Below are 27,946 nucleotides of genomic sequence, written 5' to 3'. Positions count from 1 at the left end.
TCTTCCTTCTTTCTCTTTTTTTTTTTTAATATTGTACTTCAATTTGGTATATTTTTTTCAGTTATTAACAAAAAATTAGTTACTATTTTTAGGGGGTATCTTACCTGTTTTTTTGGTTTTATTTTTTTTGCTGCTGTTGCTTTGCCATTGTTTTTAGATTTTATTTTGTTATACATTGTTATGTTTTGTTTTCTTTTGTTTTATTTTATTTAATTTAATTTTTGTTTTTATATTTTTTTTTTTACAAATAAAAATACTTAGTTCTTTTAAATTTTTTCTATATTTTTATAAAAAAATTATGTAAAAATAAATTGTAAAATATTAATAAAATAAAAATGATAAATATATTTGAATAGCAAATAATATTAAGGAACATATGTTATTCACATGTATTCTTGGATTTTCGATTAAAAAAATATTCAGTATAAATATTTGTAGGCACATCAAAACCTAGTGTTTCCTTTGAGATTTTTTTAAAAAGCAAAAAATATTAAACGCTTCTTTTATTTCTAATAACAAGTGCTCAATTTTATACTATTCATTTATGGCATATATTATTATGTTGTATTCTTTTAAAAGTGTTGAACAAATTAGAAAAATTTAGTACAATTTTTCGACAGAACAAAAACTGTACAATAATTTAAAAAGTCTACTATTTATCATTATTATTATAATTACTATTTTTATTATTTTATAGTATATTATATTTATTTTATATTTTTTTTTTTTTTTTTTGATATAATACCAAATATTTGAATACAAAAATTGTGCTTTTTTACACTCTCCTTCTTTCGGATTACCTTTTATTCCAGCATCTTCACTAATTTTTCACGGACTAATTAAGAGTACTCGTTATCAGTAGAAACAAAATTGAGTGTATGTTATATAGGGAGTAAGAATAGCCATTCGAAAATTTTTATGAACCATATATATGTTGTTGTTTATAACAAAATGGAGAAACAATTTGAAGAAAAAAGAAAAAATGATAGCTTAAAAAAATTAACTATAGTAAAAATTTCCTCGATCATTGAAGGTGGAAATATATCAAATTGCAAGGAACTAATTCTGAAAAATAAGGATATAGAAGATTGCGAAGAATTATATCAAATGAAAAATTTAAGCAAAGTTGATTTAAGTCAAAATAAAATAAAAGATTTGAGAATGGTTGAAATGAATTTTAATTTGCAGCAAATTATATTACAAAACAATTTAATAGATAATATAAATTACATAAATAATTTAAATAATTTGGTATATTTAAATTTATCAAATAATAAAATTAAAATTATAGATGATGTATGCTTATTAAAGAATTTAAAAACATTAATATTAGCATATAATGAAATAGAAAAGGTTCCAAATTTGGCGAGTTTGAAAAATTTAGAAACATTAATTCTTAAAAATAATTCTATTGAAACCTTTGTTAAACCAACGAAACCAATGATAAACTTAAAAAAAATTTCTCTCTCTTTCAATAAAATTAGACAGTTTTGTTTTAGTTTTCATTTTTCTAATGTCCAAGAATTAAGATTAAATAATAATAAGTTGATAAATATTGAAAAGGATATAATATATTTGACATCCTTAAGGCAGTTATATGTACATAATAACTTTATTATGAAGGAAGATTTTTTAAATTATTTAAAAGAATTAAACAATTTAAAAAATATTGTTATATCAAATAACCCGTTTTTTAAAAAAATGAATATATATCAGTTAAATAATTTTATTCAAAATACAAGAAACTTAACTACTATTAACTCTGTAAATATTCCACCAAACAGAATATTCGAGCATTTCTCCTTTGACTTTTCAGACCATGTACCTCCCAACCTGAATAGGCATGGTGATGATACCAAAGTGTCAAAAGAAAAATCTGAAATAAAAAGAAAAAAGGAAGTTCAAGTGAATAGAAGAAAAATGCACATTCATAAAACAGATAAGAGGAAAAAAAAAAAAAAAAAAGAACTCATAATAGCGTGATAGTACAAGAACGTAAGAACTTGAGAATGTGTAATAATGTAGTAATAAATTAAATTTTGTATATAACAGTAACAAAATGACATTTAATAAACCTTAATGAAAAATTTTGTATGTGTTGTAGGTTATATATTTATATTTTACACTTTGTTTCGTACCCTTTTTTTTGGTAATTTTTAAATAACATTGCACAAAAAAAAAAATAAAAAAAATTAGAAAAGCCTAATCAAATACCTGCTCAACACACTTATACTCTTTTTTTTTTTTTTTTTTACCTTTTTTAATAATTTTTTTAGTTATTATTAAGCCAAAAATATTATTTTGCTTCTACATTTTGTTTATCATCCTATCTCATCTCTATATATGTAATGAACAAATATTATATATACTTTCAAGTGTAAAATATAAATATACACAGAAGAAGAACATACATATATGTTCGCTGTTATTCGTAATTTTTTTTTATAAATACCTATAACATACTCTATTTTACTTATTTTTCAAGAAATTCGTCCTGTTTGTATTAAAAGAATCTTTCTTTAGAAAAAAATGATACATGATTGACATTGAACTCCTTTATAATATTATATTTAACTTGAAAAGAATGAAAACAAAAAATGAATGATTTAACGTTTTCTTGTGAGAAAATGTATATACATATTTGTAAATATATATATATCCATGAAAAATATGAAATTAATTTATTAAAAAAAAAAGGAAATACTGATACACATGTTATAGTATTGAACATACATGAATAGTTGTATTCATATATATATATATATATATATATATATATATATTTGTATGTGTACTTGTATGTACACATAAAATAGGTGTGAAATTTAGAAAATTCAATGAATAAGTACAATCTCTGTAAGTTAAAAAATAGGACGCTCATTCAAGTCTGCGGTTCAGATTCTTTTAGGTTTCTTCAAAGTTTGACAACAAATGATTTAAGCAAAATAATGAATGAAGAAGATATTACGTTAAATAAGAAACTACTCAATAATATATTACCTAATAAGTCTGATTCAAGTATATATGATAAAATTAGTAACCCTAGTACAAAATATAAAAAATTAACGCAAGGTTTACCCTCCTTATTTTTGTTAAACAATGGAAAAATATTATTCGATTGTTTTATATATAATATAGAATATATTCATGAAAGGAATTTCTTTAGGTTGTTTTACATTGACTGTAATGTGGAAATTGTAAAATTAATATTGAATGTATTAGAAAAACGGAAACTATCATGTGATGTTTATTTTAAAGAGATGACAAATATTGATGTTTACCAGCTCTTGCCTTGTATATCATCTTTAAGCGAGAAAAGTCTTTACGATACTGGAGATGTTAGTAACAATAATGATAATCATACAACTAGCATTCCCCAGGGAGGTAGTAGTAGCAGTATCACGTATGATGGTAATAGCAACAGCGTGATAACTTTTCATAATGATTTTTTAAAAGGGTTCAACGGAGAAGGTGCCCTTTTCTACTCTCGGGATCAAAGAAATGACCTTCTAGGATACAGAATATACGAATTGCGCAAGAAAGCAAAAAATGGGTTGCATAAAAATATGTGCGAGACTATAAGTAGTAATGGAAATACTAAGGAAGATAAAAACGTTAGAAACTATATTTACGAAATTAATAATGGAGTAATAAATGAAACCTGTGATATACTACGCAAATTTGAAGCAGAAGAAAAACGGAAAATTACGGAAATCTTCATTTACGATTATTTCAAGCTAAATTTAGGAATAATTGAGAATTTATATTCAAATTATACATTTTTTAAAGAAAACACACGAAATAATATAAATGATGCTAATACAGCTAATAATAACACAACAATAGATAGTGGTTGCGTTTTAAATAATAACAAACGAGCAAAAAATGAAAGAGATTTATTTTCGTTCAAAGATTTGTCACCTTTTGATCTGAATTATGATAAATTAAATTATTTAACGAAGGATAAAGGCTGTTATGTGGGACAAGAAGCTATAAACAGAACTAGAAATAAAATATTTATAAATAAGTATCAACTGTTGATATGCATTAATTATGACTATTATAATATATTTCTTGGAAATTCCCATAACTTAAATAAAGTTATACAGGACGATTTTATCTATTACAATTATTTAAAAGAAATATGTGATAAGAATTTATTGAGGTCTTCTTTTTTTTTACTAAAAAATGCCTTAAAATGTGAGGAAAATGTCATTAATTATGAAAATCAGTATAATGTACTTATTCAGGATAAGCACACAAACAGTAATACTCTCTCTAATAATATTATTGGTCATGTTTTTTATTATAACCATGTAATGGGTCTATGTTTTCTAATCAAAAAAAAAATAAATCTTTTAACACAAAATTTATATTCTGTTTCTTCAAATATATACATTAAAAACAAAGTTAACAAGGAAAGTCATAGAATTTGTTTGTTGCCATTTAAAAACAATAAAGTCTTTTAATTCGACATGGGTGTTACAAACAGCCCTAAATCCACGCATAAATTTGTACATATATATATATCTACCCATCTATCTATCTGTCTATCTATCTATATCTATCTATCTATATCTATCTATCTATCTATATCTATATATATATATATACATATATACATATATATATGTGCGCATCTTCATAAGTATATACGCTTGCATATACGAAGAAATGACAAAATTACAAAAAAAAAATTTAGACGAGAATTTATAAACAGAGGTTTTAACATACACATGATAATAATGGGTGAATGATAAAAATCTGAAATATGGCTATAAATTAAGGAATCCAGATTATCAATATCATATGTTGTTTTTCCACGTACGTGTATGTATCTATGCGTTCATATATATACTTATACATATCTTCACGGGGTTTTCCTGTATAATTTCCTGCAAGTGTATAGGAACACACGCAATGTGCTATGGATGGCTCAACATACGAAAGGAAATGTGCTCAATGCATTAGCCTTAAAATAATTCATCTGAACTCAACGAATCAAGGTAGTTTTTTAAAAATTTTGGAATTTTGAAGAACTTTTTATTGTAATTTTCATATAAGTAAACATTTAGAAGATAGTAAATGGATCCGCTTGTTACACCCAATATTCCGGATAAGGAGGCTTTTAAATTTTGTGCATGCAAAATATCAATAAAAATTGATAAATATGGTAAATATATATTGTAAATATGTATTCCAAATATTAAGTTAGATTTTTGATAAGGTTTTAGCATACAGTTTACAAATAACAAAGACTTTAATAATGCGGTTGCGTAAAACGGTTTTTTCAAGTAAGAACATAGAACAGACAAAATAGTAATTTGTGATAAATAAAAGGAAAAAGTTTCTGATGAGCCTAAGGATTTTTCTAATTCATGGCTTTGCAAATATAACATATAAATATTTGTTAACACATATAATGATATATCTCCATAAAATAATGCTGATGTTATAATTCTATAAAATTCAAAAGCTCTTATAACTCTTTTACTATGCAGAGCAATATCTTCAGGTTTTATACCACCTATATTAAGTGCTACTAAAATTAAAGAAGATGATATAAAAATTTTCGTTATAATCTTCGTAGTTTTATACTTATATAATAATGATTCTTTTAGGTTGTAAATATACTGCTGGAGTAATTTTTTTTTTTTTATCAAAAATATTTGTAATGTTTCGTTCTTGTTTCTTCTTTTTATGCCTTTTTCATTATTATTTATATGTAAATAATAGAGTTTATTTTTCTTTTTATTATTTAAAAGGTCGTTAATTTTTTTATCATGTATGTAACTGTTATATAGGTTAATTCCTTTTTCCTTTTTTTTGGGAACTTGAATATACAAAAGTTTCCTCCTTTTATAAATTACATTGTTAAAATCATTTTGGAACTTTCCCCTTATTTCGTCATGTATTATGTTGTATGAATAGCTATTCTTTATTTTTTTTATATCATACTGCTTCCTGCAATATACACTTATATTTTTAATATGACTTATATATATAAAAATTAAAATTAAGTACAGAACAATATTCATTTTGTATCTTTGTTTAATATGTATATACAAAATACAATGATGTATTTTCCGTTTTTGCATTTACACATTCCTATGTTCACATATATACAAGTAAAAGCGTGTGCCTTATTATATATTACTATGAACGTCCGAAGTAAAACACCTCTTACAGTCATATACTTCAAATATTTAGCTTCAAAAGAAAAGGCACTTTTTATTTCTACATTTTTATATAGTTCTTTTATGGGTAATCTGACTTTATTGTTACTTAATAGGATTTCTTCAATTCAAAAAAAATTTTTTAATAATTAATATTTTCCCATTAGCTGTTTTCATTTATTTTAATATTCGTATATTATTATTTTTTTTAGCATTACTAGCCTTTTTGCAACTTGTTTTATATTACATATTTGTTTGGCTATATTTCGTTTTTATAGTTATCTCCAAGAGTAATTGTTATTACATGTTTACGAGAATTTTTAAGCGAATAAATATTCAAAAATACACTATCTTTAATTTAAATTACCATATGAGAATAACAAATATGTATAAATGTATACACATATTTTTATTTGAGTGTTTTTTTTTTTTTTTTCAAGCATTCTTACACACATAAAAGCCATTTTAAAACAGATAATACTGAACGCTACATTAGTTTTTAATTTGTCATATTTTAAAAGGTAAAATGTGTACCCCCTATACGCATTCACATATGTATATATATAGGTAAACTGCCTAGAGAAATAGTTGTTTAAGCAATGAATGTTATTTTTTGCTCGAATATATAGCATGTTTTCGTTTCTTATCCAATTAAATTAAACATAAAAAATTAAAGTATTTATAACAAAGAAGTGGAAGAAGCTACGTCATTATTTTTTTTTTTTTTATTTATTTGTTTTGTTTTCCTTGTTTCAGATAATATTTTTTATAAACAGAACATATTACGTATGTTACCATAATATTCTATGGGAAATTGCAAAAAAAAAAAAAAAAAATACGGGAGTAGAACAAAATTTTTGTTTAAAATTAATGCTGGTTTATATTTTTAAATAGGACATATCTACTGTGTATTATTATAAATCGCTAGTTAATTTTTTTTTTTTTTTCCTCTGCTTTTTACATACTAGCAAAATAATATTTTTAACTACGTGATGTATATTAATAAACTCTGTTTAAGCAGATAACATATTTTTAACAATGAACACTCACATATGTCATTATGATAGTTTACATTAAACTATTAGGGATATTTCCTTAAAAATCTAGGCCCAAATATTGTTTTGATATTAATGATCTTTTTCTATAAATGCATAGAATGAGTGTAACTCCTTTGAATTGTATAAGGTTGCTTAAAAGGAAATGCAAACAATAGGAAAAAAGCACGTCTTTATTAATTATATTACGTTCATATTTTCATTAAAACAGAAATGTGCCAAAAAAAAAAAAAAAAAACACTTCCATGCATATAGGATATGGATATATAAATTCAAAATATATATGTTATTGTGTATACATTATAAAATAATATTAATATTTATTTCATGTAAGGTTTTCTTTTAATCCTATAAATATTGCTTAGCGATGTTTTTCAAAAATAAAGAAAATAAATTTTTATTCAAAAATACATTTAATATTTTAGAATTATCGCCCTCTAATTATTAACCAGACCAGAGATTTTTAGTAATATTTATTTTATTTTATTTTTTTTTGTACTAATACAAAAAATGACACCTTAAAAGGTGTAATTGAATTTATGATATATATAAGTATGTATTTTTTTTTTTTAAAATAATTTTATAATATTTGTCCAGCGATTTTTTTATGCATTTTATTACAGAAGCCGTAAAAATTTATAAATTCATTTTATTTTAATGAATGAAAAAAAAATAAAAAGGAATGAGAAAAAAAAAAAAAAAAAGGAGGAATGAATTATAATTTTATAAAAAATTTCTAAGAAATAATATATTTTAATTAAATTTTGATAAAATGTTTTCTTTGCGTACTTAAAAATTTTCCGAATATTTTTAAACACCGAAAGGGGAATAAATTGGAATTTTTTTAAAATCTGAAACAAAAACGAATATTGTATTTACAGTATATATTTTATATATAAAAGTATGTTTATATACCCATAAGCAACTGTACATACATATATAAATAATTTATATATATGTTTGTTGCTGCTAAAGGAAAACACAAGTCATTTGTGGAAGAACCATTAATGCTAAGAACAATAATTTTAAAGGGAGAAACATAAAAAAAAAGAAGAAAAAACATTATTATATAACCAAACAAGAACATACAAGTACATAGTATAGGCATATATTTATTACAGAAAAAAATATCCTTTAATGGAAAATCTTTTTACTATAAATATAAATCCAGATGAAAATGTGCGCTTAAATAATAAAACAGAAAAAAATGATTATATAAAAATAAGAGTAGATAAGGCAGAAGCTAGTAGTTATGAAGAGAGTGATAATAGTAATAATTTAATATCAATTGAAATAAATGAAATATGTAAAAATGATCATTTTGATTTACTTGGTGAATTAAATGATAATCAAATTAATGAATATGAAAATACAAGGAAGAACATCCGTAAATATGTTTTGAAATGTTTTAAAGAAGACGACATTATAATTGATTTCCCGAAATTTTGTGGAGAGGATATTTTTAATGAGCATATCTTAGAAAAGAAAAATTTTAAATTAAATTTAAGAAAAGATAAAATTAATGATATAATTTCATCATCTCAAGAAAAATTAAAAAAAAACAGGAAATCGGAATTAAACAGTAGATACTATTTTGATAAGAACCTTTTTAACTTTAATGATACGGATGAAGGCAACTTTGTAGATTTAATTGTGGGCAGTGACATATCTTTAGACGAAATTGATAATCAAAGCAAAGATAAAGTTAATGAGGGGGAAATAGGAACTGAAGAGCAAGAGTTAAAAGAGAGGAGCGGAGATACCAAAAATGGAACTAACGAAGAAGAAGTTAATCATGAGCGAGTTAGCGAAGGAAAAGTTAATGAAGAACAGGTTAACGAAGGGAATGGGCATAATAGTAAGGGAGCGGATGAAGGAATAGTTAATGAAGATCAAGTTAACGAGGATAAATTAACGGAAATTAAAGAAAATGACATAGAAAATCACTACAAAATAAAAGAAAATTTTCCTTCAAATAACACTGGTTTGAATAAGAACAAAATAGAAAATGGTTTAATAAAATACACAGCAAATATAGGAAGTACTGTAAATTCAGGTGTTCATGTAAAATTAAGTAATGTAATGGAAGAATTTCAAGAAAAGATAAAAAATTGGCTTGTAAAATTCCCATATCTAAATTCCGAAAACTTTTTTTTTCATTTATATTTTCTAACTGAATTATATAGAGAAAAAAGATATGTTTGTCAGAACTGTGGTTCCTTTGAATGTGATAAAGATTTTGCTTTTAGAGATAAATGTAAAAATAAGTACTGTTATATATGTAGTAAGCATGTGTTCGGGCAAATTTGTCATAATACTAAAACACAATATATGGTATATAAGGCTAATGTAATGCATATATTAGATGAATTTAAAAATTTGAAATATCCTTACACATATATGTCATGTTTAAAATGTATGTCAAATGATCATTTAAAATGTGGAAAACCACCATTTATATTTGCAAAATATTCGTACAACCTGAGAAGTAAGTTTAGCTATAAATTGAATCCAATATATTTCGTTTATTTGAAAAATCCACTTAATATATGGACTGTAAGTAATCCCATTAAGGATAATTTTAAAAGTGAAAAAAATTATAGTCAAAAAGTTATAACAAATACTGCTGATAAACCAATTAAAATTTATAATAATAATAATAATAGAAATAGTCATATAAATAGCAAAGTAATATATAATACAGAAAGGTCCATACCTCATCTCATACAGAACAAAAACAACAATATTAACAATCACAGTAACAATTTAAATGTGCATAATGTAGAAAGCGAAAAGGACGAGAGTGATGAGAATTATGATCTTGCTGAAACAAAACGTAGTGAAATTCGTATAAAATATTCATTTAATAATAATACACGAAAGTATAAACCAAAAAGGAATTTTGAGATATATAATTTAGACAATGATTATCATCATAATAATAATTTAAATACAAATAATAAAAGGCACAAAAATATTCATCACGACAATAATAATTATGTTAATAAAAATAAGCTCTATCAAGGTAGTACTATATATGATAACAACAATCAATATAACTCATACAGTAATCAATATAATTATAAAAGTAATCCTAGAGAACGAAGTAACAGTATTTATTATGAAAATAATTTTGTTCATGATGGGAATTCATATAAAAATTATTCTTCAAATGTTCCCCAAAATAGTAATAGACAATATAGTAGGCATATACATAATCAAGATAATCATAACAGTAATCATTATAACCATAACAGTGGAAACTACGATAATGACAGTTATGACAATAATAAAAATCAGAAAATAAATAAATATTACCATAATAACAAATATAATGAGGAAAATAGCAAATTAAAAGTTTATAATAATTACGAAAATATCAAGGAAGGACTATATAAAAACGCAAAATTTACAAATAGCACATATAATAATAAACCTCAGAATAATTCCTTTTTAAATACGAGTATTAGTAATCATATGAGTAAAAAGAGTTCTTCAAATAATTATAACAGTTCTTCAAATAATTATAACAGTTCATCAAATAATTATAACAGTGCATCAAATAATTATAACAAAAATTCGAATAATTATAACAACTGTTCAAATATTTACAACAATGCTTCTAGTAATTACAACCAAAACTCGAATCATTACAACAGAAGTTCGAAACATTACAACTGCGAATATACGCCTAATAAAAATTTTAATTATACTTCTAAAAACAATAATTCAAGAAATAATTATAATAATCTTAACACTAAAAGAGATAACGGTACAAACAAAAATGCATATAGAAATACGAACTCCAGTAGAAATACTTATAACAACTATCATTAAGTTAAATTATACGTGTATATATATATATATATATATGTGAGTGTGAGTATATATGTTCGACATTTAATAATTCTTTAGTGACAGACGGTTAGAAAGCACAAGTAGCGTTAAAAAGTAAAATGATGCGGAATTTTTAACTTGCTCTTCTATTTAAATTTGTTCATTCAAGACGTAAGTCTTTCTTGTATGTATATATATTTATATGTACAGTGCATATACGTCGTACAGTTGTTAAAAAAGGAAGGATATATAAAATGCTCACAACGTTTTAAAATATATATTGCCTTAACATTCTTTTGAGGTTTCTAAAAAAAAGGTAAACCTATGTGGTACATATATATATTTCACATTAATTATTATTAATAAGATTTGAACATAATGTACGTGTCTTGTATGTATATACATACAACTTAAATAAAATTTGTTTACTTAAAAATATTAAATTAATATGTATTTATCATATCTGTGATACAAGCTTACAAAGTTTTTCGCTTATTTTTATCGTTATTATATAGAATAAAAAAAGAAAAATGATTAGTGGAATTTGTTAAAATATTATAATAAATAAATAAAATGAAAAAAGTAATATACTTAGGAAAAAAAACTTTCCCATTTTTGTTCTAATACATTTCTTGTAAATACACTTCCGCCTTATTTATTTGTTTTTTCTACTAAACCTTCAAGAAAAAATATCTATTCACTTTTTGAGATATCAATATAAACAAAAAAAAAAAAAATTAATAATTATCATTAATCTTATACTGAATAAAAAGGTACATACTTGTTTACACACATATAAATGAATACAGTTTGATACAGAAAATATGCTCAGTCTTCTTTTCATCTTCCATGTTTAAGGCCAATTTTTTTAAGTTTTTTATTTTATTTTTATTTTTCTTCTTGTCGGTATTACTATTACGAAACTACAAGCACAATTAATAAAAAAAAAGAGATAAGTGTTAGATATATTATTAATGATAAAACCTTTGAATCTAAAAAAAAAAAAAAGAGGTAAGAAAAAAAAAAAAAATTATATAAAGTAAAGCAATACTTTAATTCGATTCAATTTGTAGGAAAAAAATACCTATGTTGTACTGTTTCATATACAGTTAAGATAATAGTATCTCTTAAAACATTTTTTATAGATAATTTGTTATTAATATTCTTAATAGTTCATTTTATATTTCTCTGACTATTTGTTTTTAGGTAATCCGAGATCTTCCTTGTTACAAAATTCATTTTTTCATCTATAAAAGTAAAATAAAAAATATATAATCAAAAATGCAAAGTGCATTTTATGTATATATTGAGCGAAAATTATTGTATACACACAAAAAATATTTAAAATTTTGTTTTTTCATTTAACTAACTTGAATTATCCATTTCGTTCTCTAGTTCGTCAAGTAGTCTATATTAATAAAAAATGAGGAAGAATAAAAAAAAAAGAATAAGAGCTGGAATGAACTGATGAATAGGAACATTTATTTATTTATTTTTTATTTTTTTGTAAATGTACTAACTTTTGTTGATCCTTTAATTCTGTGTTGATTGTGATTGCAGCATTGTGCAGCCTTTCTGCGGATTCTGCTAATTCATCTAGGTCGTCATCTTGTCTTTTCTGTACGACCTGCGGATAAATGAGCGAATATATATATATTATCGTAAAATATTAATTTTCGTCTTTTGGTGTGTTGATAAATGTGTGAAAAAAAAAAAAAGGCCTTGTTCAATATTCACTGAGATGACATGCGTATAAATGTTCCTCTCATTCATTGTTTAATTTTATCATTTTTTTAATCTCTTAATATAAATTACATCGTCATAGTCACCATTCATATAAGTATTTGAACTTAAAACCTGTGATAAAAACAAAAAGATTGAAAAAATTTATATGTGCGAATTAAATTTGTGTGTATTTATTTATTGTTGTCTTGCATTTTTTTTATCCTTTATTAACCTTATAGGTTAAATTACTGGTTATATCACCCAGAATGGTACGAATTTTTTTTATGGATTGTGATCTGCTTTCAAGTTCTTCAGATCCAATATTAAATTTATATGAATTTTTCTTGACAACATTAACAGAATTATCCAAGTCATCTAGATCTTCATTCAAGTATTTTATTTCTTCTTTTATCAAAAAATATTTCTCTTTTGCTAAGCTGAAATGAAAGCAAGCGTGCATTTTTGAATATTCGTTAGTGTGTACGTTTGTGAATACGTCGTGTGTATGCTATGTACATTGTGTATATACATTGCGCATATGTTCTATTTATGTATGGACATGTGTAAAATGAATTAAAACATTATTTAAAAACATGCTTGGCTTGTAAAAGAAATAAGGAGGGGAATTCGTTTGAAAATATGTAATAATAAATTACGAAATAAGAAAAATATTTTACATGGAATTCTTGTCAGGCATACTATTCCAGTTATTGTATAAACTCTGCAGCTTACTTACTGAGATATCAACTTCGCTAAAAAGGGTCAATGTATTGTTTTCATGTAATTGATATTAACATACAGATATTAACATAAATTTTAATAAATTTGCATTTATACTTCAATACCCTTATTAATACTTGTACACTTAAATGAATCAATGTTTTGATTAATATATTTAACTGCAAATAGGATTAGCTCACAATACAAATATGTGCATAAGTATTATTACATCTGTTTTACGAAATAAATCTTGAATATATACAAATTTTAAGTCATTTTTTTTTTTTTCATACTGTTTTGCCTCATGAAACGGATCAACTTTCTCAATTTTCATTGTTATCTTTTATCTTGTCTCTTTTTTTTTTCTTTTTTTATTCTTTTTCAATCATTAAGAAGGATTAAAATGTATTTTATAGAGAAAATAACAGAATAACATGCGCGCATTTCTACATGCCAATATATATATATATACATATATACATGTATGTTTGTGCACATATACTATATCTTCTTCTGTTAAATATACTGTTAAAACACATCAACTTTTTCCTCCTAATTTTTCTTTTTATCTTTAAATTTTCTTTGAATCGGAGAAACAAATAAATTCCAAATGTGGTATAGATTATATAAAAAAATTGAATTAGTAAGTCATAATGAAAAGTTAAAATAAAAAAAATAACAATAAATATATTATCCTAAATTTATAAAAAAAAATAAAACAAAATTATTATTTTTCCTTTTTTCAAATTCTTACTAAAACAAAAAATAAAAGTTGTATTCTATTTTTTGGTTATATATATATATTCCAAATTTTTTGTTCTGAAGTGTCTACTAGTATAAAAGGGATTCAAATTCATGTTTTTTTTTTTTTTTTTTTCTTCCTCTCTTTTTCTTTCTCTCCATATATATATATGTATGTAAAAGAGTTAACATGTACTATAATTTTAAAAGATATATGATTTCTCATTTGCTTTTATTTTTCTTGTATCAAGAATTTCAATCAGTGGTTTTATAATATTACATAATGTACTTTTTTTTTTAAAAATATTGTAATTATATTGTAATTATATTGTAATTACATTTTAATTAAATTGTATTTAAATTGTGTTTTAACTTCATGTTTTTGTTCTAATAAAAATAGTATTCCATATATTTGTTCTAAATGATTTTATTTTTTCAGTCTGCTCTTTTTTGTTAAGGAAAAATAACTATAAATTTATATTTTAGAAAACCATGGAAAACCCAAAAAGGTTTACACTTCCAAAAAGAATAATAAAAGAAGAAAACAAAGGACAACAAGTAAAATGATACAAAGTAAAAATGAAAAATAAAAAGCTAAAATTTAAAACATTGTCATAATTATGCTTTTGCAAATATACGGCAAAAATTGTGTAATTCGCTATATTTGTTAATTAAAAATTTTCAGTATAAAAAGAACAATATATATACAAATACGTATTCGTGCATATATATATGTTTATATACATTTTTATGAGTACATTTAATATACATTTATTTAAGCAATCGTTTACATATATGTGCATATGATTAAAAAATAAATGATGATAGTGACGAAATATATTCATACATATACATATACGTATGCATAAGAGTATGTATATATATATATATATATATATATATAAATACGTATATTTCTGCATTGTGTAAAAGTAAAAATATCAGAAAAGTTTGTTACTCGAAAACTACAAAACGTGGTAATTTTTATTATTATATTATATTAATGTATACACACCGTAAAGTTAGAAAATAAATATCGTTAAAAAAAAAAAAAATAGAAAGGGATATAATAATAAGTGTGTTTTAAAAAAATTAATTTTACTCCTCTTATTGTTCTTAATAATTTAAAACGTTCTAACTTTAAACTGAGAATTTTTAAATGACATTAATATTTTCCAATTCTGATTTTTTTTTTTTTTTTTTTTTCTTCAATATGTTTTTTATCTTCTGTAACAAATTTAAATAAATATATTAGCGCATAATTAAGAAATCTTTTGCTACTTATCTGTTTTTTTTTTTAAATTCAATCTATTATATATTTTCATGTTATGTTGTTATTTGTTTCATATATATATTTTATATTACCTACATGAATAAAAAGTAATTCATAAGAAAATACAGACATATAGGTTCCCCTCCCCCTCAAATAATTTACATTCCTTGTTTGAATTTTCGCCTTTAGCACATATATATTATATTTTATGATATTCTTTTTTTAGTCTTTTGCAATAAAAAACATTTGTGTTCGTACGAATTTATATGTACTGTACATATATATGTATTTACATTTCTTCACTTTTATTAATCTCCCATTTTGTACTATATACTGTTTTTTGATTTTTCAATATTTTTCAATTTATCCATATCTGTTTTTGCTATATTTTTTTCTTTTTTCTTTATTTGTCATTTTTGTACCTATTAATTTGTAAAAAATATATATTTTAAATGTTTGTTTATTTTTCTTATGAAGAATATTACTCATTTTTGCTTCCCGAATGGAGTAAAAAGTCAGAATGAAGTATAACATAAAATATATATAATTAAAACGACATAATTATGATGAAATAAAACGTTAAATAACTGAAGAACATATTGATATTAACCAGAGAAACAAAGAAAGGTAGTTCAATAAAAAGTGGAATAGCAGTAAGAACAGAAGGGGGAGGTATTGTGAAAAAAGCAGGTATATAAACGTAGCGAGAGAGGCACATAAATAACCGCAGCGAGAGAGTTATAAAACATCATAGAGGAAGAATCAAATAAATATACAAAATAGGGTAATAAAAGAGAAATAGAACATACCTTCCAAATAAGCATGTGCAAAAAAAATTTCCAAGCATGGATCCACTACCGGTGTTAGAAGAATTAGAAAATGATTTAAAATTATTAATTATTGAAACAAAAAAAAAAAAAATATGTATAAAAGAGAAAACTGAAATATTTATTATAAAAATAAAAAATTACAATAGTATAATAAAATGTAATAAAAATCATTTATTAAATAGTTTTGAATTCCCCATAGATGAAATAATTGAAATTGTGAATATAGGCGTTAATATTAATAGCCATAAAATTATTTGTATTTGTTTATTAATAGTTCAACGTGTTGTGTTTTACATATTATACATAATAGATAATAGAGATATGATAAAAAGTTTTAAAGAAATTAATATAGAAAAACAAATAGAAAAAATCACAAATAAATTGTTTGACCTGACTTTTATTGAAGATAAGAAAATTCTGATTAAAATATTACAGATCATTTTAGCAGCATTTTCACCAAAATATATTGAATTCTATAATAAAGATAATATTAATACACTGCTCAAGATTTTGTATGCTATTTATTATACGTCCTTATATGATAATAATCATGTTTTATATCAGACATGTTGTGCTGCGTATGAGCAGTTGCTAAATTCGTTGATTGATGTATGTAACAAAGAAAATCTAGTTTATTATAATGCATGTAATGATTATAAAAAAAAAGGGAAGACGAATTTAGACAAAAAGAAGAAAAGAAAAATAATAAATAATAATGATTATCATGACAGTGATAGTGATAGCGACAAGGATGAAGATCATTCAAGTTGTGTAAACTTTTATTTTGAAAATTTTGATTTACAGTATAATACAAACAGTCCTGTAGATTTAATATACATAAATGATCTAAATAATAGGAGTAATAGGAAAAATAAATATAAGCTAATATCATTAATTCATTACTTGTGCTATTGTTGTTTCGTAAATATTCGAACAAAATACAACTCAGATTATATAACCCATTCAAGCGAATATGGTATTGCAAGTGACGAAAAAGAATATAGAAATAAAAAAAAAGATCCAAGTAATAATTGTGAACATTTGGAAAGTCATATTAAAAATAACACTTATAACGATAATTTCGAATTCAGTATTAGAGAAGAAAAATACAAAGATGATTATAAAACCATTCATTTGAACTTTAAACAAAGGTGTGATTCTAATAAATTGGGAAAAAATTATTTAAATAATGAGCAATTATCAATTCAAAATAGTGAAAAAAAAAAGAAAGAAAAAGATCATAATTCTGTAGATGATTGCACAAACAGAAATCCTTCTGCTTTTTGCAATTATAGTCAAAATTCATTAAGTAGCAAAAAAAAAAATGGTTTAAATAATGTAACAACTGTAAACAACAGTAGCAATGTTTGTACCTTGGCGGAGAAGGAGAATGTATTTAAGGAAGAAGTTTGCAAAACGGGAAGCTTTAAAAATGATGAAAAAGAAAATAGCATCAGTAGTAGAAGCAGCAACAACAACAGAAACAGTAATAGTTATAACAAATGTGGCGCAAAAAATTCAAATATTAGAAAATTGTTGAAAATTTTGAAAAGTTCAAACTCAAAGCATGAGGATGATGATTTTAATAACATAGAATTTAATGAAAATAAATGCGTGAATTTCCGTGAGAAGAGAACAGACATACTATCGAGTTATAATAAAAATAATTTAATTTTGCCATTTAATTTTTGCTTGGATTTATTGTATGTTTTTTTAAATAATTTTGAATACTTTTTACAGAATTTTGAATTTTTCAAATTATTAAAATTTGAAATTATTTATATAGTATTAATATCATTAAAATATAATTTACACATGGATGTTTTTTATAGATGTTTAAAAATTTTTAAAATCATTTGTCACCAATATTTCCAATATTTTTTAGGCGAAATTAAATACTTATTACATATATTAATTCATTATTTATGTTTGAATGAATCATGTTCAAAATTATTTATTGTTTTAAATTTTTTTTTCTATCTGTTTGATAATACCTTGACACTTTTTCATTTATATAAATATTTTTATTATGAAAGTAGACATAAAAAGGGCATTCTCTTGAGAACTGATACTCAGGTGGACTATGAAGGGGAAAACCATAACGAAGCGGTGAATGATAAGGAAATGGTGGACGATAAGGAAATGGCTAATGATAACGAAATGGCTAATGATAACGAAATGGCGAATGATAAAGAAATGGCGAATGATAGCAGGGTGGCAAAGGGGAAAAAGCAGAAGAAAAAGAAAGGACGAAATAATTTAGAACAAGCTTATTCCACAGTAAAGCATAACAGTGTTAAAGAAGAAAAGCATGAATATAAACATGAAATATCACAGGACATGAAATGCAATCTCGATAAAATGAATGAGGTCAGGAGGATGAATGACGATGGAAATAAAACAAATATGAAGAGTTATATTAAGCAATCAAAAAACTCATTGAATACCGATGTGAAAGTATATAACGAGGAACAAATGAAATCTGAACTAAATGCAGATTATGAGAATAATAATAGAACTATGAAAAGACTAAGTGATCAGGAGGATAATTATACTGATAAGGACGATTTCGTTTTTATAAAGATTGTTGAATACATTAGCAAAATTATACATGAATTATTATTTTTACATTCAATAGATGTAACTAAAATGTATATTCATTTAAAAATATTTAAATATGATAGAATATATACGACCGAAAAGAATATAGATCATATTATTGATAAGGTTAGAAGTAAGTCGAATAATAATTTCACAAAGGACGAGAACTGTGATATAGAGGAAGAGATAGAGATGAAGGACAAGAATCAATGTAAAGCAGGAAAAGAAAAGGAGAAAGAAAAAAAGGAAAATGGAAGAAGACATAATGAAGAAAAAATAATAACAAAAGGAAAACGAAAAACAGAACTAAATGAAATATCATTTTGTAATTTTTTGAGCTACCCTTTAATATTGCCAAACAATTATATAAACCCAAGAGAGAATTTTTATTTATTTAAATTTTCTACAGAAAAAAAAGTAAGTAAAATATTATTTGATGATTTGTGTTACAAAGATGCCGATGAAATTCTCTTACTTGCATCATCCGTAGATAGCATTTTATCCATAATAAATTCTTTTTATGTAATTTTTTTAAATATACTAAAAAAATCTTTTAATCAATATTGCTTTGCAACAATAGATTTAAACGATGAAAAAAATTTACAAAAAACAAATTTGTCAACAGATCGTAGTACGATGTTTAATGAAGAAATGTGGACAGGAAAAAAAATACAAACGGAGAAATACAACAATGTAGGTGATAATAGACACAAATCTGGTAATACATTTTTGCGATCCGGTGTGAATAATGTGGAGAACTTAAATTTTTATTATGAAGTAGAGCGAAGAATAGAGCATTATAATAACAGCTCGATTGTACAGGTGAATGAAGACACAAAAGGAGATATTAATAGCAGTTATTATAGCGGAATGACGTATATTAATAACAACACAAATGATAAAGCAAATAATTACTGCAGTAGTAATAGAAGTAATGATTACTATTTTAGTGGTGAACAAAAGTATTATAATTGTGCAGATAATGCTCATAATACGGACAAAATTGAAAAAGATAGTAATCTTTATGGGAAGAAAAATAATTCATACGACGAGCACATATCGTTATTTTGTTATGTATTTAATTCTACGTGTAGATATTTTATATCTTCATTGTGCTTAATTTTTTCATATACAAACACGTTGGATCCTTGTTTTTTTAGTGGATTTCAGAAATTAATTTTTATCAGTACTCATTTAAAAATAAATATTTGTACAAGAGCATGTCTGCAAACGTTGACCAAATGTAGTAGTATATTTACATTAGAAAATTCTCCTTTTTTTTTGAAAATTCTTCGAAATTTTGAAAAACAAGATAATAATGTCAGAGCAAAGAAAAATAAAATAGGTAACAGAACTAATTACAAAGGAACTAGCTCAAGCCCTTCTAACGAGAATAAAAATCCCTTTTTTAAAAGTAATAAACCAAATTCTAGTGATAAGAATACCGTGAATTCATATAAAACTCAAGGTGATATTTCCACGACACATAATATTAAGCATAAATCAGTTAAAAGAAACAATAATAAAAATGTTTACAAATTAAATACTAAGGAAAAAGATATGCGTACTAGTGGAGAAGTTAACATTGTTAATTATTCTATAAGTAACTGTGATGATAATATAGAATGTTCTATTTTTAAAGAAGACATCAAGGATTCTGTTAAAATGGTTGATATGTATAATGAACAGAAAAATGTGCATGCAAGAGATAAAAGTGAAACAAATGTTAACTTGAAAAATGCAACAGAAAAAGGAAAAGATGGGGAAGTGGCCCAAAATGGTATACATGACACAGGGAATGATCGAAATTTGGAAAATAGAAAAATGTGTGATGTGAATGGTACTAATAATTCTAACAGTGTGTATAACGTGAATAAAACTGATAACTATGTCGAATTTCATAAGAGAAAGAGTGGCACATCTAAAGACTCCCTTAACATAGCTTATAATAATGCACATAATAATATCCGTAGTGATGAAAACAAAGAAATGTACAAAGGTAGTAGTTTTACAGGTGAAAACAATTTACTTGGTAGGGAACCTATTTCCAAAAAAGTGAGCATAGAAACTGTTGAGTCAAATTTTGTTTCTTACAAATCAACATTAAATGAAGACTTGTTAAAATATTTTGACGAAATTATCGGTGTGATTTTGAAAGAGTCATATTATATGAATAATGACTTAAATAATGTAAAATATATTTTATCAATAAAAGCTGTAATTAGTATATTCTATGTATATGGTGATAATTTAGATTTTGATAATTGGTTAAAACTAATAAATTTATTTGTCGAAATTAATTATATATATAAATATATATCTGCTATAGAAAATAAAACCATCGAATTTTTAAATTTTCTTTATCTTATGAATAAGAATGAAGAAGATTTTGTATTTTCATTACGTAAACGTCTGATTGACTCAGATAAAAAAACCTATATACAAAATATAAATTCAAAGAGCATAGAATTCTGTTATTTTATATTAAGATTTATACAGAAAAATCCTGTATTATGCGCAGAAATTACTGTAATATTTTCTTCCTTTTCTTATTTTTTTAAAAATACAATTTTTTATAGCATATCCACGCTGATGAACATATTAAATTCCATTCACTTCATGATATTTAATCAATTTTTTAAGCAGAAGAAATTTGTTCATAAACAGTCTAATAGCTCAAATTATAAAAACAGTGCTACGAAAAGTGATAACGAAAACTCTTCTTCATATAACGCGGATAAGGCCTTAACACAAAATAATAATGCTGCATATAATAATTACCTAAGTGATATAGATTGTAAAGATAGAAGTGCAGGTAGTAACAATGATATGTTGAAGCCTAGTAATGACGATAGCAGTAATGACAAGGATGTCAACGATATGAGAAGTTATAATAATCTCATAGCCGACAATGCTGCAGCTGATGCGAATAAGTACTGTGGTGGACAAAACTCACTCAACAATTTATGCTTCATCAAGAAAAGGAAAAAAGAAACGGAACATGCAGATAGAAATAGAGAAAATGTACATCTCATAGATTTAAGAAAAAATAATTTTAATAAATCAAATAGAAAGAAAAACATAACTGAAAAATATATGGACTTTGTTTATAAGAATGATGATATATTTGAAATATTTTATTATTATTTATCTCATTTTGACCCTATGTACGCCTCGTATTTCACATATTACAGTGAAATGTTTTTTCTAAAGAAGAATGCAAAGCAGAAAAATAAGGACAGGGATATAAATCAATATGATTGTACAAACATTCAGAAACACAGTGGATTATCAAATAGTAAAACCGAGTTTGAAAACAACTCAAATGGTAGCAGAATTAACAGTAACCGTAATAGGAGTAGTAATAGTAGTAGTAGTAGTAGTAACATTAATAGTAAGAGTAATAGTAATGGTAATAGTGATAGTAATAGTGATAGTGGTGAAGCTACGAAGGAACGTATTTATATTGTTCTAAAGCGGTTAGAAAAGTGCTATATCTTTGAAGACTTTTACCCATTATATATGATAGAAATGTTGTGTGTAATTAATATGAACAAAATAACACATATTTATAACAATTGTTGTATGAGTATTTTATTATTATCCTTATGCAAAAATAGTGATATTCAAAAAAAGAGTATTGATACGCTATTTAATATAATAAAAAAATCTATAGTACATTATAAATATAATTTCAAAATTCAGCTTCTTTTATTTAAACCATTTTTTTTCTTTATAATAAATCCATATGTATGCTATCGTTCTTATTTTATTAGCTCGTTTTTGAACTTTATTAGAAAAAATGCTTCATTTTTTAACAAGGGTATGTGGCTATTTATTATTTTCCTCTTATATGTGTCTATCAAAAAAGAATTAAAAAAAAAAAGTCTAAAAAGTTTGAATGAAGGAGAAAATCAAGATATTCTTGAGGAAAATATATCAAATATTAACAACATTTTTAATATTTTAGAAATTATAATTGTAGACTATATTGAAGAAATACCAGTATGCAAAATTATGGAAGTGATAATACATATGCTTATATTATTTGCATCCTTAAACGTTTTGAGTAATAATACATCATTTAGAGCTATTAATTTTTCTTGGTCCTTTGTGGACTACATTATAAATTGTTTTGATTTATTGAAACATAATATAAATAAGAATATCAAGGAAGTAAAAAAAAAAGATACAGAAAATGGAAGCAGAAAGGAAAATAAATTATTGCATATATGCTTTATGGAAAATAAAAAAATGTATATATTTCAAGACGAAATTAAAATGAAGAATATAAAAATGAAAAGCTTTTTTATTTTTATTTTAAATCATTTAACGAAACTTTGTTTTGATGAAAGAATAGAAGTTAGAAATTGTAGTATTAAAACAATTATGAGCATTCTGTCGGCCCATATATATAAATTCGATTTCTTTTTTTATAAGACATCCATATGTCTGTTATTGAAAAGACTTAGTATAAAATATTATTACAAGATACAGGATTATTTTAAATTAGAAAAAGAAAATAAGGAGCATACTGACGCAATTGAACTGAGAGATAAACTGCGCAATGAAATACCTACGTTGGACATGTCAAATCAGAATAGCAACAATCGCATTAATTATAACTATGACTGTAATGAACACAACAGTTATAATAACAATGTCCGTAACAACTGTAGTAGCAGAAAATGCGAAAATAATGAAAGCGCGAATGGGTTCATTATGGATGGAACTGAGTCATATAGGAACACATCAAGTGAAAACACAGTAACGCATAATGAGGACGTTTTGAAAGCAACGAGAATAAACTCATGCTCTGTGAATGGGTTTAACGATTTAGTGGATGCCACTGAAAAATTTTCGTTGTTTGATAATCCTGAATCGGCTAGTAATATGTTGAGAGAAGCATTTACAAACAGTTTCAAAAACTTAATAGAAGAACAAGAAGGTTATTTAACAGGAAAAAAAAAAAAGAAGAAAGATAAGAAGAAAGAGAAGAAAAAGAAAAAGAAGAGATCGGATTTATTGGATGAAGTAGAGAATATTATGATGTTACCCATTATCAATGCTAGCAAATTTTTGGAAGTAGATAAAAGTTATGATTTATATGATTACGTTAATGCAAATTTTAGTAAAATTATTATTCATCATTCTAGGGACAGTATACTAAAGCAATGGATCGAAAGTTTTATTTTAATTATAGAAGGATCTAACAGGATATTACTTGAGCAAAAGAATTATAAGAAATTTTATTTTTTTTATGACACATTTGTATGTATATTAAAGACCATATTGTTTACTGATTATTATAGTAAGAACATGTTTGAATTACATATATCTATATTGCAAATACTTAATAATATTTTTATGTCCAAATTTACCTATTTTGGTGTATCTTACTTTACAATGAAAAATTCCATAACAACTAAAAAAACATACACAGATTATTTAAACATTTTTGATAAATGTTTTTTTTATATATATAATTATGCTTATTCTATCAATGATCAAAAGATTAAAGACTTTTTAATTAAGCTCATTACAGAAAATTTAAAGAATATACATTCTGACAAATGTATATACGTGAATTCTTTGATGTATTTGCATTTGTTTCATTTGTTATTTGCCTCCAATTTAGAGGTTTCCGTGAATGAAGATGAAATAAAAAAAAAAAAAAATTTTTCCTTTTTAAATTATGATTCCTTATTAAATAAGCTATATTTTGATTATTTCATTGACAATGAATCGGGGGGAAACAAGGATAAAAAATGTAATTATGAAGAACCCTATGACAAAAAAGAAGATAGTGGTAATATAATGGATAATGTACTCAAATTAGAAGCAGAAAAAAGTCAAACTTCAAATTCCGGGGAAAAACTATCTTTTGCAAATAGTCATTTTTCATATGAATACAAAACAGATAATTCTATCATTGATCCATTAAATATTTACAATATATTAGAAAACAATAAAGAAATATATGATATAAAAGAAAGTATGACGTATCAATATATGAAAAAGAAAGATATATACAAAGATTACTTAAATAGCAATATAATAAATAGTGATATTTTTACAATTATTATGTATATATTTCTAACGTTGGAATATGATCATATTAACCTTTTGATAAATTATGAGCTTCGAAATTCAGTGAAACTTTTATTACATACCCTTTCAGACAATGAACAGAAAAGAGAGATCTGTACCAAATTAGTAAATTTCTTATTTAATGACAAGGCATTATTTAATGAAAATTTGGATGAAATAATTGATAAAATAGAATTAAATGATACATATAATAAACTTGAAATGGATATGAACAAGAATGAAAGAAGTGTAGAAAATAAAGAATGTAATAGATTATTTACCTTAAATTATAAAAAACTTTACCCTTTAAATAATTATGTAGAAAGTTTTCAACTGTTTTCAATTGGGTTGTTCAATTATTTTAGTCCATGTTATATTTATTATATTCATAATAAATTTAATTTATATCCAAATTATAACATGAATTTAATATTTTCAATAATGCTTTGTAATTTCGTTAGACAGGAATATTGTAGTTTATATTATCAGAAGGAAAAAGACTATTTCGTTTCTTTTATAAATATGTTCCCCTATATTATAGCAACGCATGTGAAATGTTTTCTTTATAATTTAAATAATAATTCTTGCTTTGTATATTACGAGAGCATAATCATATTGTTGAAAATTACATATAGTGTACTTCAAAAGTGTACGATTATTCCTAAAGATAGTCAACTGAAGTACTGGTATTCTGTCATTTTTTCAATCGAGAAAATACTTTGTGTTAATTGTAAGCTGAATGGGTCTAAATGAAATCGCTGTGACAAACAATATGTACATATATGTACATATATGTATATATATATGTATTTATGTATTTACACAAATAATGTATAATTTTTACCTTCATGTGACCTTATTTTTATTTCTGATTTTACTTAATTTCCCCCTCTCCCCATTCTAGGTAGCAATGATAAAATTGATATGTTAGACATTATGCTCATAAAATTCATAAGGAATAATTATTTAATCGAAAAATCCCTGGTTCCGCTATTTATAAAAATCTACTTGGTAATACTTGCAAAGAAAAAAGCCAAATAAAACCAAATGAAATAAAAATCTCAAGAACTAATATATTATATGTGCAATAAATAAAGATTAAAAGAGGAACATTAAAATGTACAAAATTGAATTATGTAAAATGCCTATTAATATGCCTCCTTTTAACATTCCATTATAATTCTCCTTTCGTCAGACAAAAATTATAAGTGAACTGAATGACAAAAAAAGAAGAGCCTTTTCAAGCTGGACATTACAAATGTGAGTACATATTAATTATTGTTATTACCAAAATTTTTGTTATTATGACATTTTTTCTTTTGCTTTTTTTTTTTCATTTTCTTTTCGCTTCTCATTCCTTTTTTTTTTTTTTTTTTTTTTTGCTAATATACGTTCGTTTTACAAATCTTGTAGTCCATTTTTCCCTTTTAAATATATTACAATTTTTTTCTGTAGATTATTTGAGGAATACGAAAAGATGACTAAGGAAAATTACAACGATCATTATTATACTATTTTTATTACATTAGTCATGCTAAAAAAATGCGTGTTAACATTAAAGAATTTTTCAAGTGGAATCGATGAAGTAATCATTTATATATTTAGCCATTTTATTAAAGTTATGTATTTTTTATGTACATACATATCTGCTTACACTCTTACCATTTAGTATATCCAAAATATATACAACGTAATGATTTATATTTAGAACTTAAATATAAATCAAAATATATAATTAAATAGGGTGAATATTTATTTTTCCTTTTTTTCTTTTCAAGAATAATGCTGACGAAGTTTTATTTATTTTATATGAAATGAAAAAATTAAAATGCTATTATTCCTACATCGACATAAAAAAAAGCAGTTCTATATTAAAATTCACAGGTAATGAAAATAGGATAAAAGGCACATAAAAACATATGTATAAAATGCGAGAAAATTATAATACATATGGGTATACCTTTTTTTTTCCCCCAATATGTATATTATGTTTTTTTATTTTCCTTATATTCCTTATTTTCACAGTTTTTGCAATTTTTACAAATTTCATAATTTTCATAATTTCGTTTTCAACATTATGCAGAAGATAAAGCACACATGTTCATTTGTTACCCGTACCTTTTAGACTGCTTAAACACAAAAAATTCGTAAACACGAAAAAAAAAAAGAAAAAGAAAAAATTTCCAAGCTGAATAATAGAAAAATTAACAATAGGTGTATATATATAATATATTTATATATATACGTATCATACATTTTTATTTTTACAATTTATAATAATTTTTTCTGGTTTAACTTGTTCAATCTCATTCATCTAAATAAAACATATATATTGAATTTTTCAATTTTTTCTTATTTCCCATTTTCACATTTCCTTTTTTGCATTTACAATTTTGTTTTTTTCTCCATTTCGTTAACTTATACAGGAAAATTTTTACGACAGTTAAGGAATTGCTAAAACTTATATCTTACCCATTGTGCTATCACAATAATTGTTAAAAGAAGATTTTTGCATAGATATATTTCATCTACGCTCGAAAATGAAAACTTAGTTCGATAAAACGAGATTATTGCTTTTAGAATTTATTATAATTTTTTTTTTTTTTTTCCACTTGAACTTTCATTTGTAAAAAAGCACAAACAAGAAAAAATGTAAATTAGGGTTTTTAGTCTTTATTTTGCTCCATATATATACATATATATATATTATATACATGTATCTATTAAAGTCAAATATGCACATCTCAATTTATAAAATTTTTAAGAATTTTGGGTGATGTTCTTACGCAAATTATAATAGTATATAATATATTTTTTGTGTTAATTCAATTTCTTGTTTTTGTTTGTTTTTTTTATTTTTTCATTAATAATAGATTAAGCAATAATAAACTTATATCC

At 23.9% G+C, this 27,946-nt stretch overlaps 6 protein-coding genes across 6 annotated transcripts; 4 read left to right on the top strand and 2 right to left on the bottom strand.

The window, feature by feature from the left end:
• Positions 1–951: 951 nt before the first annotated feature.
• Positions 952–1,983, top strand: LRR3 (leucine-rich repeat protein, putative; the record flags this gene model as incomplete). The annotated part of the gene is made up of 1 exon (XM_029006883.1): positions 952–1,983. The coding sequence occupies one exon, from the start codon at positions 952–954 to the stop codon at positions 1,981–1,983; it is 1,032 nt and encodes a 343-aa protein (XP_028863328.1).
• An 854-nt stretch (positions 1,984–2,837) lies between these two features.
• On the top strand, positions 2,838–4,469 carry PmUG01_12064800 (aminomethyltransferase, putative; the record flags this gene model as incomplete). Its single annotated transcript, XM_029006882.1, has 1 exon — positions 2,838–4,469. The coding sequence occupies one exon, from the start codon at positions 2,838–2,840 to the stop codon at positions 4,467–4,469; it is 1,632 nt and encodes a 543-aa protein (XP_028863327.1).
• Positions 4,470–4,973: 504 nt separating this feature from the next.
• Positions 4,974–6,038, bottom strand: PmUG01_12064700 (DER1-like protein, putative; the record flags this gene model as incomplete). The annotated part of the gene is made up of 1 exon (XM_029006881.1): positions 4,974–6,038. One exon carries the CDS (start codon positions 6,036–6,038, stop codon positions 4,974–4,976), a length of 1,065 nt encoding a protein of 354 aa, XP_028863326.1.
• A 2,330-nt stretch (positions 6,039–8,368) lies between these two features.
• Positions 8,369–11,068, top strand: PmUG01_12064600 (conserved Plasmodium protein, unknown function; the record flags this gene model as incomplete). The annotated part of the gene is made up of 1 exon (XM_029006880.1): positions 8,369–11,068. One exon carries the CDS (start codon positions 8,369–8,371, stop codon positions 11,066–11,068), a length of 2,700 nt encoding a protein of 899 aa, XP_028863325.1.
• Positions 11,069–11,983: 915 nt separating this feature from the next.
• On the bottom strand, positions 11,984–13,847 carry PmUG01_12064500 (SNARE protein, putative; the record flags this gene model as incomplete). Its single annotated transcript, XM_029006879.1, has 8 exons — positions 11,984–12,060; positions 12,262–12,315; positions 12,439–12,476; positions 12,589–12,695; positions 12,884–12,925; positions 13,026–13,230; positions 13,471–13,545; positions 13,807–13,847. The coding sequence occupies 8 exons, from the start codon at positions 13,845–13,847 to the stop codon at positions 11,984–11,986; spliced, it is 639 nt and encodes a 212-aa protein (XP_028863324.1).
• Positions 13,848–16,372: 2,525 nt separating this feature from the next.
• PmUG01_12064400 (conserved Plasmodium protein, unknown function) lies at positions 16,373–27,547 on the top strand (the record flags this gene model as incomplete). The annotated part of the gene is made up of 7 exons (XM_029006878.1): positions 16,373–25,778; positions 25,953–26,059; positions 26,244–26,308; positions 26,504–26,633; positions 26,827–26,932; positions 27,132–27,195; positions 27,475–27,547. 7 exons carry the CDS (start codon positions 16,373–16,375, stop codon positions 27,545–27,547), a joined length of 9,951 nt encoding a protein of 3,316 aa, XP_028863323.1.
• Positions 27,548–27,946: the final 399 nt, after the last annotated feature.

The sequence above is a fragment of the Plasmodium malariae genome (genome assembly GCF_900090045.1).
Source record: "Plasmodium malariae genome assembly, chromosome: 12".
Classification (NCBI taxonomy): Eukaryota; Apicomplexa; class Aconoidasida; order Haemosporida; family Plasmodiidae; genus Plasmodium; species Plasmodium malariae.
This window is presented reverse-complemented; position numbering and strand designations above follow the sequence as displayed.